The sequence below is a fragment of the Gracilinanus agilis genome, chromosome 2 (assembly GCF_016433145.1).
Source record: "Gracilinanus agilis isolate LMUSP501 chromosome 2, AgileGrace, whole genome shotgun sequence".
In the NCBI taxonomy this organism is placed as follows: domain Eukaryota; kingdom Metazoa; phylum Chordata; class Mammalia; order Didelphimorphia; family Didelphidae; genus Gracilinanus; species Gracilinanus agilis.
This window is the reverse complement of record NC_058131.1, coordinates 478,642,556-478,656,693: the sequence shown is the minus strand read 5'-3', so window position 1 is coordinate 478,656,693 and position 14,138 is coordinate 478,642,556. Positions and strand designations below refer to the sequence as shown.

The 14,138-nt window shown below is 36.0% G+C and overlaps 1 protein-coding gene across 1 annotated transcript in view; it reads right to left on the bottom strand.

The window, feature by feature from the left end:
• The window catches only part of PSEN1 (presenilin 1), a 72,232-nt gene that overhangs the window by 42,566 nt on the left and 15,528 nt on the right, over positions 1-14,138 (bottom strand). Inside the window, exons 3-4 of the mRNA XM_044664930.1 lie at positions 2,965-3,227; positions 2,087-2,228 (exon numbers count right to left, since the gene is read on the bottom strand). Of these exons, the coding sequence (XP_044520865.1) occupies positions 2,087-2,228; positions 2,965-3,227 (405 nt within the window). The remainder of the gene's footprint in view (positions 1-2,086; positions 2,229-2,964; positions 3,228-14,138) is intronic.

Genomic DNA, 14,138 nt, shown 5'->3' with positions numbered 1-14,138 from the left:
TGGAGATTATCTATAGAGAATAAGGAGTATGTGAATGAGGACATGCTGAGATCAGGCTAGAGATGATGATTTAGGAGAGGCTAGTAATTTAAATCATGAAAAAGTATGGGATACTTGAAGAAGGCTTAAGAGAGGTATAAAAGACATCAAGGATTAGTTTTGGGGGACTTTCCTAGGCTGGTGGGAGAGAGAGAAGAGAAACTAGCAAAGATGACTAAGGGAGGTTGCTGGATAGTAGCAGAAGGAGCAGGAGAAGTAATGTGACCTATCAAGAAGTTGCTATTGACTGACAAGGAAAAGAGTGGAATGTCAAAGACGGAAAATCTAAAGAGTTGAGAAGATAGAAAAGACATTTTGTGAAGAAAATTCAATAGCTGTCTCAGCAAAAACTATTTCTGAGAAGAGATGAGAAAGGAAATCAGGGTTCAGGAACATACATAATGATGAAATGGTGCAAGTACAATTTAAAAAGATTAGGAAGACCCACATATACTTAAAATAAGGGGAAATGAACACCAGTTCAAAATACCAGAATACATAGAAAGAAAATGGAGAGCTTTATTTATTGCAAAATTAATAATAACAATAATAATTAAAAATAAGCATTAATATAATGCTTAGGCACTATATTAAGATACTAATGTTAATCTGCATAACAACGTTGGGAGATAGATGCTAATATCTCCCTTTTATAGTTGAAGAAACTGAGGCAGAGACTAAGTAGCTTCCCCAGGGTCACACAACTAGTAAGTATTTAAGACCTCATTTTAACTCAGATCTTCCCTACTTCAGGCTAAGCACCATTTAGTGCATCACTTAGCTGTCTCAATTATCAAGAATGATCAAGGTATGAAATAAAGAAAGATTAGAAAAGGCTGATAGAATTCAGTTGGTGTCACACAAAGAGGTGAGAAATACAGATTAGGAGAAGTTTCAGGCAAACAACAGTATACAAATGTATGTGGAAAGACAGAGATAAAGAATCAGAATCAAGGATTTGCATGTTTTTCTTTCTTTTTTTGAGTAGCGCTGACTAATAGAATAGTAACCTACACCCACAACACTCTTACATCTTCATCTCCCAACTGAAGGGAGAGTATAGTCATTCAGTGAAGTTATCTCCTTTACTTAAACAAAAATCAATAAACAGCATGAAAAGAACATTACTATGTTTCCCAATGCAGAAGGGGTCAACTTAAGAATAAACAGTTCTCAAAAGAACTGCAAACAAAAATCACATGAAATATTGCTCGGAATCACTAATAGTAAAAAATACAAATCAAAAGAATGTTTAGACTTCATCTCACAATCAGAAAACTGGAAAAAAGAAAAAATGAAAATAGCTAAGTAATAGAAGCTGTAGGAAACCAAGTAAACCCAATAAACTGTTGGTGAGATGTGAACTAGTCCCACTAATTTGGGTAGTAATTGGGAAGAAACTGACTATAATTGTCACAAAATGGACACAAAGAAGATGCCTACAAATTATGGAACAGATGAACAAACTGAGATACATCAACATAAAAGAATATATTGTTTCATAAGAAATGATCAGTGTATTGCATTTCATTGTAGAAGCATGGCATATTCATTGCATGAACTAATATAGAAGGAAATAAAAAGAACTAAGAAAATAATATACACAAAGATAATGATATAAATGGAAAGAACAAAAAAGAATGCTAGATAATTATAATAGCAAACTTGGCTGCAAAGAAGAGAAGAGAAATGTACCTGCATCTCTTCTTTAAAAAAGTAAGAGAGTGTGAATGCTGGATATCAGATATATTTAGTCAAGACAGCTGATAAAGTTTAAGCTCTGCTGAATGTTTTCCCCCCTTATTTCTTTTTAATTCTTTGTTACAAGGTATACTTTTCTGGGTAGTCAGGTAAGGAAGAATACATTAAAAAATGAAGATGATGTTAAAAAAAAGCTATATACTTATATTGCTCTTTAAAAAAATTTATGATGATTTTTCTTGGTAAAAACTGGAAGTAAACATAAAACAAACTGGCAAAACTGGAAGAAAATCATCATAAAAAAGTCATAGCATTAAACCAGATTCTCCATGGTTTTTTATCTCACCTTATAGCACCTGTATTTATAAAGTACCACTAATAGGATGGTCATAACCACAATAACACTGATCATGATGGCAGCATTCAGAATGGAGTGCAGTGCTCTCTGCCCTACAGTTTCTGTGTCTTCAGTGAAAGGAGTATAAATTCTAAAAGAAAATGAAACACAATGAAAGTCCAATGCTACGTCAGAGTACTGTGTCTACTTTCCCCCACAATGCAGAACATGACTATCATTTTAAAAAAACTAATTTTTTGAGCGCCTGCGTGCGTGTATATTCTGATTTCAAGCAAGATGCTGGCTCCATCTAGTGGATGCTCAAATGTTCTTCATTCTCTCTGCTTGCTGATACATAGGACAAAGAAATAGATTTATACTATAAACAAGCTAAGGTTAATGAAACAGTTTGTAATTCTTGACTTTTACCTCTTAAAAAAAATCCTTGAATGCATGATGACTAAAAATTAAATCCTAAGGTGATATATCAGAGACACCAGAGATCATTTCTATTTGGCATTAGGTAATTATCTATAGTAGAGATTCTCAAGTTTTATTACTTATTGTCCCATATAATATTTCTGTCAAGCCACCTCCTCTAAAAGTTCCCATAGGAAAACAAAGTTTGATCTTGTATTGCCCTAATGTCAGAAAAAATATATTTTCAAAATTTTCAAAATAGCTTCCCTACCCCATTTAAAAAACTTCTTTGAATAGGATCCAATACCTCATCTTCCCCTGATCAAAAAATAATTTGCTTTTGAGCATCAGAGGAAGACTCTACAATTAAGGCATCTTTATTACAAAAGAGGCCTCTAAAATGATAATGGAATCTTGAAACAGTCTCCCTGTTTTAGAGAAAAAGAAAGTAAGTGTATCATACATACAATTGTCCATCCTTCCGGGTATAAAAGCTGACAGATTTGATGGTGGCCACAACCACCACCATGCAGAGTGTGACCGGTACAAACAGCATGATCACATGCTTGGCACCATATTTTAAAGTCAGCTCTTCATCTTCTTCATCATCGTTTTCCACCACCTGCCTTGTGCCACCCTGGGGTTGTCCATTGGTCTCTGCCTCAGAATTATTATTACCATGTCGCCGCCTTTCACTATGTTCATGGCGCTGTCTTTCCCTGCCATCATTCTGAAAAACACAAAAAATACTTTTTCAGTAAAACATTTTTAGCAAAACTGTGCCATGAAGTCAGAAGAACCAGAGCTAACAAATTAATTATAATAAGCATCAATTGTGAGAGAAATCTAAGAGGCAGTTTAGAAGATCCTACCATATTGGACTATTCACTCTTTGCCCAAATTTGTGACTGTCTCTTCCATATTTCTGCTCATGCCTTTTTTTGGCCAAATATGCTCCTCTTCCCATTCTTCCCTACTGAAATCCTCATCCTTTAAAACCCGGTCTGTCAGTCTTGCCTTCCTTAATCATTTTTTTCTAAACCCTTGTACTTCGGTGTATTGTCTCATAGGTGGAAGATTGGTAAGGGTGGGCAATGGGGGTCAAGTGACTTGCCCAGGGTCACACAGCTGGGAAGTGGCTGAGGCCGGGTTTGAACCTAGGACCTCCTGTCTCTAGGCCTGACTCTCACTCCACTGAGCTACCCAGCTGCCCCATCATTTTTTAATAATTTTACAACTCCTACAGCATTTTGTTTACATTACTCTCAATGGTGAGTATTACATAGTGCAGTACAAAACTTAGCTGTAATGTAGTGTAATGCAGCTTTAAAGGTGCCTTGCCCTCAGCAAGCATACAAATGTTTGTTTAATTGATGAATGAACTTTCTTGACTTTTGTTTTCATGGAAGGGAAAGGACTGCTATATTTCTATTTTTCTACCTCCAGCATCAGCACATTAACTTGTATACAGTAAATACATGATAAAAATTTGTGGAATTGAATTCTTCCAGTCTCTCTTCCTTCAAGTCAATCACTTTTCTTGGCTTTACTTATCCACCATCATTTACCTTAAAGTTTTGATTTTCTTCATGACCTTACATGGACCTTGATAATGAGGTCCAATTTTATTGGTAAGCATACAGAACATTCGCAATCAATTTTTTACATAAAGCGTGTGAATTATGACATAGTTGATAGTCAAATCATAGTGGATCTCGGTTTGGTTAGGTTGGTAAGTAGGGGCTCTTTTTGGAAGAGGATTTGAAAATCTCCCTCAACAGTACAACACTGTTAACTGTAGTATTAATGCTAAACCAACCTTATCTAACATATCCCCAAAAAAAGGTGAGTGATCTGTTGGATCTTTGTGGGGTGTTAAAGCTTATCATTTTACTACTATGCATATGTCTATATGTATTATTACTGTTCAACAATATGTGGATGTCTAACCTGATGGGTCAATAAAATGCAAAGTAAATCAAAATGGAAAAAAATAAACCTAACCATATCTCCCTTCAGGTACGAATGGACTAATTTATTAGGTCAATTATAAAACCTACAATCCATAACAAATTCAGAAACATCACTTGGGCATCTGAACTTATAATGAAAATTGGCTAGCCTTTTCAGCTTATTTAGACCAGTATACTTAAACATAGCCTGTGTTCCTTTCTCCTTTAATATATTTCTATCTTATTTGATTACCACTTTACTACTGAATTTGGAATTCAATTTTTTAAAAAAGGAATGTTAAAATAAGTAATGAAAATTAAAAACAAAAAACACTTTATTACCATTGTAATCACTAAAAATTTGTGTAATTTCTAATTATAGGTAAATATAATAGAACTAACTGCTGCAAAGTTTAACAGGACTTAGTACTAATATTAATAAAAATAGCAAATAAAAGCACTTTTAAGGTTTACAAAGTGCTTTACTTATGTTATCTCTTTTGATCCTCATAACAACCCTAGAAAGTAGGTACTCCATTTTATATATGAGGAAACTGAGGCAAATGGGGTTAAGTGACTTTCCAGGGTCAAATAGCTAATAAGTGTCTGAGGTCAGATGAGCTCAGAAAGATGTGTCTTCCTGATTCCAGGTCCAACACTCTATCCCCTTCACCACCAAGCTGACTCTTTTGCAGAATACAAGATAATATATAATAATGGTCAACACGTAGTAATTCCTTAATAAAAATGCTTTTTCTACATTATCTCAGTTGAGCCTTACAACAACCTTCTGAAGGAGGTACTGCTATTTTCTTCATTTTGTAGATGAGGAAATCTAGGCACAGAAAGGTTAAATGACTTGCCCAAGATTACAGAGCTAGTAAGGGTCTGGGGAAGAATTTTAATTCATAGCTTCCTGACTTTAGAGTAAAGCTATCTCTTTTTCCATACTTTAAACATTATTCTTTTCAGTTTTGGTTTGAGAAACAAACAAGGAAGAATGATCTTAGAATTGAGTAATGTTTGCTACTTCTTCAAAATATTCTCATTCTCCTAATTTCCCATCAAAAATACTTCACTTGACTATTCTTCATTGATTAGTAAAGACTACATTGCTTACACTTTCTCAACTCCCAGCGTAACCCAACTTTAGCACTTGACTGCCCTCTCAGCAACACTTGACACTACTAGTTATTACTCTTCCCCATCCTTCCCCACCCCCAATAGTCTCTTCTCCCTAAGTTTTCTTGAATGCTTTTTCCAAATTCTTCTCTTATCTAACAGAGCCTTCTGTCTTTTACAGGACCATCATCCAGGTCCCACCCCTGATGTGTATATGGGCATACACCAGAGCTCTGTCCTGAGCTCTCTTCTCCCTTTTAATTTTCTATCTCTATAAAAATTTCATTAGCTTCCATCCCAGCACTGATCCTCAAATTCACACATCCCTTCCTCACTTCTCTTAAGCATCACTCCTATATCCTTAACTGTAGTTGGACACCTCTATCCAGATATTCCATAGGCACCTCAAACTTAAAACATCCCAAACACAACTCATTATCTGTATGCCCCACCCTCCCAATTCCTTATTTTTGTTAATAGTACTACCAGGCGTCCAATAAGTCACACAGGTTCTCAACTTTGGAACAAGCAGTTACAAAGTTTTGTCAATTGTATTTCCATAATATCTCTGGAAATCTGTCCCTATTCACACCACTTGACTACCATTCTGGTTCAGGGGCCTCAACACTTCTCCCTTGGGCACTTCAAAAACCTATCTCTGTCCCCAATCTCTTCTCTCTCTAAACCATTCTTTATATAGTTTATAAACTGCTAGTCCTAAAATATAAGCCTAACATTGTCACTCCCCTATTTGAGAAGTGCTAGTGGGAAAAAAAAAGTTTTAGTGGTTCCCTATAGCCTCTAACATAATATACAAACTTTGTTTCACATTTAAAGGCCTTCAAAATCTGGCTCCACCCTGTAACAAAGCAGAAGGGCAATAAGGGCTAGGCAATGATGTTAAGTGGCTTGCCCAGGATCACACAGCTAAGAAGTATCTCAGGCCAGATTTGAACCCAGGACCTCCCATCTTAGGCCTGGCTGTTATTATTGCTCAGTCAAGACATCCTAGCTAAAGTCAAATGATTCTCCAGACAATCAAAAGACAATGGAAACTCTTAGCCCAGGTACCTATTTGCATTTTTGGGAGTTCCTCTCTTGAGAAGCCCAAGACATTTCTATTTGGAAATCATCTAATTAGAAGGTGGTCAATCAAGCTCTCTGCCCTTCCCATACCAACAAGTGAAGGTTTCCACATATACTGGAAAAAGTATCATTGTAGAACTTTCTTATTAGCCACAATCTATGAAAGAATCACATTCCTAAGGACAAAGAGAATATAAAAATCTATAGACTAGACAGGGCCAGGTACAAGACCTGGCTCAAAAATTCTTCCTATTACATAGGAATCGATTTGGGACCTTTATAATCCAGGACCCTAATATAAATATAGCAAATGAAAAATAAATTCTCACAATCCTATGTTACAGTGAGAAAAGTAGTAGCTCTAGTCAGAGGTTTAAATCCCATCTCTCAAGTTTGAGTGAATCACTTTACCTCCCAGGACCTCGGTTTCTTCAACTAAAAGGACAGGCGTAAATTAGGTGGCCCCTGAAGTATCTTACAGTTCTAGATCTATGATCCTATCTTCCAAATTGATTTTACATCACTCCTCCTTCACACACTCTACACTCCAGCTACAAGATTTGACTTGCTGTTTCCTAACCACAACATTCCATTGGCCATCTCCATGCCTTTGTACAGTGTATACATCATGACCAGAATGTTCTCCCCTCTTTATATCCACTTCCTGGAATTCCTAGTTCTGTATAAATGGAGATTTTGAACCTTGGACATCATCCCCCAAAAGTCCTTAGTTTTCCCAAAATCCCCTTTAATCTCTCCTGCGCCTCCATGTTTACGTGGTCATGTTATTATTTTATAGCTGGTTGTAACACCTCCCTCTGGAGTCAGGATGGGGAAAGGAGGTAACAGGGCGCATCTTTTAAACTGACTCTCTTAGCATGGCATGTGGCTTCAATTTTCTAATGGCTACCAGTAAATCTTTTAAAACCCTAATATTTTTAAATCTATCCTTTTATATCCATTTTATTTGTTACAGTTCCCTCCTTTAAAGATTCAGCTCAAGTGTCACTTCCAATAAAAGTGCTCTTAAGGGATCATAGCTTTAGAACTGGAAGTGACCTTAGAAGTCATATCATCCAATTTCCCCATTTTATAGTTGAGGAAATTGAGGCCCACAGCTGTGAAGCAATTTACCCAAGGTCAGGCACATCACGGGGAGCAGAAGCAGGATCTGAGTTTAGATACTCTAACTATAAATCCATTGTTCTTTCCGCTACACCATCCTGCTTCCTTCACTGTTAATTTCTTCCTAATTTCTCTGGTACTTTCCTTGACTCAACAAAAATGATTTGGTATCTCTCTTGTATTTTGTATTTATTCATTTGTGCACATGTTGCTTTGCTTCTGAGAGAATTGAGTATTTTATTTTTGCCTTTCTATCCACACAGTATCTAGCATATGGTAGGCATTTAATAAATGCTTACATATTGAACTAAATTTATAAGAGGTTAAATCAATCCCGAAAAAGTTTATGGATTCTCTGTACACAAATATGACACCTGAGCCTAAAGCTAGCTATTTGCTTCAATTTTCCGAGATTTCTCATGACTTCTCTCTTCACACTCTCAATTATTTTTTTAAAATTTTTAAACATTTATTAATATTCATTTTTAACATGGTTACATGATTCATGCTCCTACTTTTTTCCCCTTCACCCCCCGCACTCCCCCCACCCATGGCCGATGCACATTTCCACTAGTTTTGTCATGTGTCCTTGATCAAGACCAATTTCCAAATTGTTGGTAGTTGCATTGGTGTTGTTCAATTAGTTTTTAAAAGAAGGGTGCCAATGACAACTTAGTTTAAGAAGAAAGATCAATCACAACAAAACAAAACTGAATGTGCTATACAATTATGGTAATCGGCTAGGTCTGGTTTGAAAAAGGAAGAAGACAACTTAAAAGCAGGTGACTATAGATACAAGACACTATATATTTAGTCAGATTCAGATGATCTCTAGTTTGTTGTACAGCCTTTATTTTTTCATTTCATTGTTATTCTGTGAAAATGCCTTAAGATGATGTAAAACCAAAAGGCTTGGGGAAGGGGGGCAGTATGATAGAGAAGAGAAAAGGTGAAGACTCACCTAGTCTCTCCCAAAAACTTCAGGCTTTATTTTAAAAAGAATTCTGGAGTAGCAGAACCCACAAAAGGATGGAAGTAAACAATCTTCAAGCTAAGAAAACTTAGAAAGTTGGTAGGAAAGATTTGTGACACCAGGGTGAGAGTAGAAAATAGTAAAGTGAAGGCAATGCCCTAGTAAAATAGGCCAAGTCAGGAAAGGCCCCACCTTGGTAAGCCTACAGAGGCCTTAGGGGCAGCTGAATCAGTGACAGCAGCAGTTTCCACAGCTCTCAGTCCACAGATGGTAGATGGATCAGACAGCTGGTCAGAAGGGGATTACAGGGGACCCATTGCTGTCTCTGGGAGCAGGACTCTGTTGCATTGCCTGTATTTAGATCATACCATCTTAGAAGAACCCAAAAATTGTAGATCCCCAAAACTAGCTCTGAAAGCATCTAAACAAAAATACTGACCCTATGAATAATGCCCCCTCTGTCCAGGAGCAGAGCCCTTCATTAACAACTTTTTAAAGTTAAGAATCAATAAATAGTCTATAAGAAATAATAAGCAAGATGATTTTAGAAAAAGCTGGAAAGATCTGCAGAAATTGATGCTGAGCAAAATAAACAGAACTATTATACACAGTAACAGCAATATTGTATGATCATCAATTGTAAAAACTTGGCTATTCTCAGCAATGCAATGATCCAGGACAATCCTGAAAAACTTATGATAGGGAATGCTATTTACCTCTAGAGCAGTGGTTCCCAAACTTTTTTGGTCTACCACCCCCTTTCCAGAAAAAATATTACTTAGTGCCCCCTGGAAATTATGAAACTATTTATTGAACTCAGAATAGAATGTAATACAAAAAAAGTGTGGCCATCATCGCTCCCCTGGATCGCTGCAGCACCCATCACGGGGCAGTGGTGCCCACTTTGGGAATCACTGCTCTAGAGAAAGAACTGCTGGAAGTCAGATGGATGTGGATCAAAGAAAGCTATCTTTCACATCAGCGTATTTATGGTTTTATTTGGGGTTTGAGTTTTGTATGAGCATTCTCTTACAACAGTGAACAATATGGAAATGTATTTTGCATAATACACTTTTGCTCAGATCAAATTACTTACTATCTCTAAGTGGAGGGAAGGAAAGAAAGGGAGGGAGAAAGTTTGGATCTTATGATTTTGGAAAACATATGTTGAAAATTGTTATCCCAAATAATTGGGGAACCAAAATATTTCTGAATTTAAAAAAAAAGTCAAGAAATGGCCTGGAAGAAGGAGCAAAAAATGAAAAAAAGTCATAGAAAATTAGTATGGTGACAAGGAAGATGAAAACACAAACTTAAGATGACAACAAAGTCAAACCTGCTGCAGCCAAAGCATTAAAGAAAAATGTTAATTAGTCTCAGATCTAAAAAGAATTCCTCAAAGAGCTCGAAAGCATCTGAAAAATCAAACAAGTACATGAAAAATTGGGAAAAGAAAAGAGAATCATGAAAAATCATGAAAATCATGAAAAAAAAAGTCAATAATTTGGTAAAGGAAGCACAAAAAATACTGAAGAAAATACCTTAAAAAAAACAACAACAACAAAAAATGAATAGGTCAAATGACAAAATCCACTAAAGAGAACTTATTAAAAAATAGAAGTGGCAAGGGGCAGCTGGGTAGCTCAGTGGATTGAGAGTCAGGCCTAGGGATGGGAGGTCCTAGGTTCAAATCCGGCCTCAGACATTTCCCAGCTATGTGACTCTGGGCAAGTCACTTGACCGCCATTGCCCACCCTTACCAGTCTTCCACCTAGGAGCCAATACACAGAAGTTAAGGGTTTAAAAATGTAAAAAAAAAAAAAAAAAAAAAATAGAAGTGGCAAAAAAATAAAGGGGGTGAGGGTGGGGGGTGGCTGGGTGGCTTAGGGGACAGACAGTCAGGCCTGGATATGGGAAGAACTAGGTTTAAATCTGGTCTCAGACATTTCCTAGCTGTATGACCCTGGGCAAGTCACTTTACTCTAGGTGCCTGGCCATCTTGTAACCAATACTTATTGTCAATTCTAAGATGGAAAGTGAGAGTTAAAAAAAAAAATAAAAGAAGTACTGGACTACCTGAAAGCTATGATTTAAAAAAAAAGAGTATTGATATCTCTAAATCACAATTAATTAGAGAAATGCAAATTAAAACAAGGATGATATACCACCCCACACCTATCTGATTAACTAATATGATGGAAAAGGAAAATGACAAATGTTGAAGGGGATATGGACAAATTGGAATACTAATGCACTATTGGTGGAGCTGTGAACTAGCCCAACTATTCTGGAGAAGAATTTAGAACTCAATACAAATAGCTATAAAATTGTGTATAACCCTTAATCTGGTATTAACGCTACTAGATATGTATCCCAAAGAAACCAAAGAAAAGGGAAAAGGACTTTATGTACAATTATATTTATAGCAGCTCTTTTTGTGGTGACAAAGAATTGGAAATTTAGAGGCTGCCCATTAGCTAGAGAATGGCTAAACAAGTTGTGGAATACTATTGTGTTATAAGAAATGATGAGCAAGATGCTCTCAGAAAAACCTGGACTTACATGAATTGATGCAAAGTGAAATGATCAGAACCAGGAGAACAGTGTAACACAACACAATACTATACAATGATTAATTGCAAATGACTTAGTTAGTCTTAGCAAGACAATTTTGAAGCACTTATGATGAAAAATGATACCTACTCCAGACAAAGAACTGATGGAATCTAAATGGAGTTCAAAGCATGTGTTTACATTTTTTCTTTATTTTTCTTTTAGTTTTTTGGGGTGGGGGAATCTTTTATTTTTTTACAACATAATGTGAAAATGTTTTGCATGACTGAACATATGCAATCTATATCAAATTGCTTGTCTTGGTGGGGGGAGAAAGAAGTGGGAGAGAAAAGATTTGGAACTCAAAATTTCAAAAAATGAATACTGAGGGGGCAGCTGGGTAGCTCAGTGGATTGAGAGCCAGGCCTAGAGACAGGAGGTCCTAGGTTCCAAATCCGGCCTCAGACACTTCCCAGCCGTGTGACCCTGGGCAAGTAGTCACTTGACCCCCATTGCCTACCCTTACCAATCTTCCACCTATAAGTCAATACACAGAAGTTAAGGGTTTAAAAATTAAAAACAAAACAAAACAAAACAAAATGAATACTGAAATTTTTTTTTTACATGTAATTGGGGAAAAAAAAATTTAAAAATTTTAAAAGGACTAGCAAAAACAAAAGGCATCAATGTGTTTTTCCTGGAAAAAAAAAAAAATAAAAAACACCTAAACCAATGACCAAACCCATCTGCTTACAAACTAACTAATGAAGTTTGAAGAATTTATTGTTCATATTCAGAAAGAATTCAGTAGGTGGACTTTACTTACCAAAAAAGCAAACATGTTTTAGTGTTAACAGCTGAACACATAAACACATAAACACTCTTTGTAAACTGCTTAAGAGATTAATACTAGGGGCAGCTGGGTGGCTCAGTGGATTGAGAGCCAGGGTTAGAAATGGGAGGTGCTAGGTTCAATTCTGGCCTCAGACACTTCCTAGCTCTGTGACCCTGGGCAAGTCACTTAACTCCCATTGCCTACCCTTTACCACTCTTCTGCCTTGGAACAAAGGTAAGGGTTTAAAAAATAATAATAAAATTAAAATTAAAAAGATATTAATATTGAAAACAACTGTTACTCAAGTAGGATTATGCCCAGAAGAATTTTTTTCCATTTTGATAAAATTACTGTCATCTATACTAAATCAAGCTGCCTAAAATTTATTCCTAAAAGGACTTGAAACTTTTAAGTCATAGAAACTGAAAATCAAAAACAAAAATAAGGGTTCAGTTTTTAAATGTAGTATTTTTCTAGCATCATTTCCCCTTTATCACTTTATATAGTCACTATATCATTTTATCATTTTGATATAGTCCATGGGGACTAATCATAACCAAAAGAGAGAAAAAAACCTAACTTCAAACTCACTTTGAAAAACTGTCCATAGTACCCATGTAAAAATATATATAAAATATATAATAGCTAAAGACAACATACATAAAGATATCAGGTTGCACCAATTCAAAACTTCCAAAATTCATTCTGACTTTTTTCCTTCTGAAATCTGTCCTTTCACTTATCCCTTGCTTTAGTCAATTAGGTTACAATTGAATTGCCTGGAGATTGGTTTTGAGTATGTGTGTATATTCCTTTAATAAGGTGAGTTCTAATGTAACATTGCTGATCACCACCAATTATCTGTACAACTTTAATCTAGCAAACATGAAAAGAAAACACTCCAAACTCCATTACAAATGTGCACATTAGGCTATAGGAAAATAAAACATTACAAATATGCAGAGAGTACTTTGGGGCGTTGGAAATCAGACCTTGGAAGTTCTCTCTACTCCTGTGCCCCTACTTCTTCTAATTGGATTTGGACAACTCTTCCAAGAACCTCCATTTAAGGAGTGTCCAGATCAGTCAGCCATCTTTTCATTTCTTACCTGGCTACAATGACCCGTCATGTCACTCACACTGAACACTGTCTCCAACTTTTAGTTTCCTTTTAAGTATTATCTTCTCCTAAATGAACATGAACTCCTTGAGGGAAGAGCTGGGTTGTTGTTGTTTTTTTTTTTTTTTGCTTGTAAGTATATTCCCAGTGCTTAACAGTGTCCAGCATATAGTAAGCACTTTATAAATGCATTGATTGGCTGACTGGACAAGTAATAAGCTCCATAAATCAGGAAAAAACAACCTTAGGTCCTTGTTTTCAAAACTATTCTAATATCTGGTACTTAAGAAGATTTTAAACCAAGTACATTAGGAAGTTCAGGAAACACACAAAAAATTAATTTCACAATTTATAAATGTCTAGAAAACATTAAAAAAATGTTTAACTTATGTCTTAGAACCAATACTCTGTATCTGGCTCTCAATCCACTGAGTCGCCTAGCTAAACTATACTTAACCTTCCTACCTACACTAGTGCCAGTCCCTCCAGAGAGACTTAACAAACTATTAACAAGCTATGCATGCATGTCACATAATACTGTCTTATGTGAGGCAGAGGGCAAACCATGAGCACTATAACCCTACCTTTGTACTGTTCAAATGAAGGATGATCAGAGTGATCTGAGTGACACAAAAACAATGGAACAGTTTCTCCACTTTGCTCTTTATGCATTTCAAACCGGCAGCTCTATACAGAAATTAAAAGACTAGCCCACATGAGTCTCTAGGGTAATTTCTTTCTTTCTTTCCTTTCTTTCCTTTCCTTTCCTTCCTTCCCTCCCTCCCTTCCTCTTTCTTTCTTTCTTTCTTTCTTTCTTTCTTTCTTTCTTTCTTTCTTTCTTTCTTTCTTTCTTTCTTTCTTTCTTTCTTTCTTTC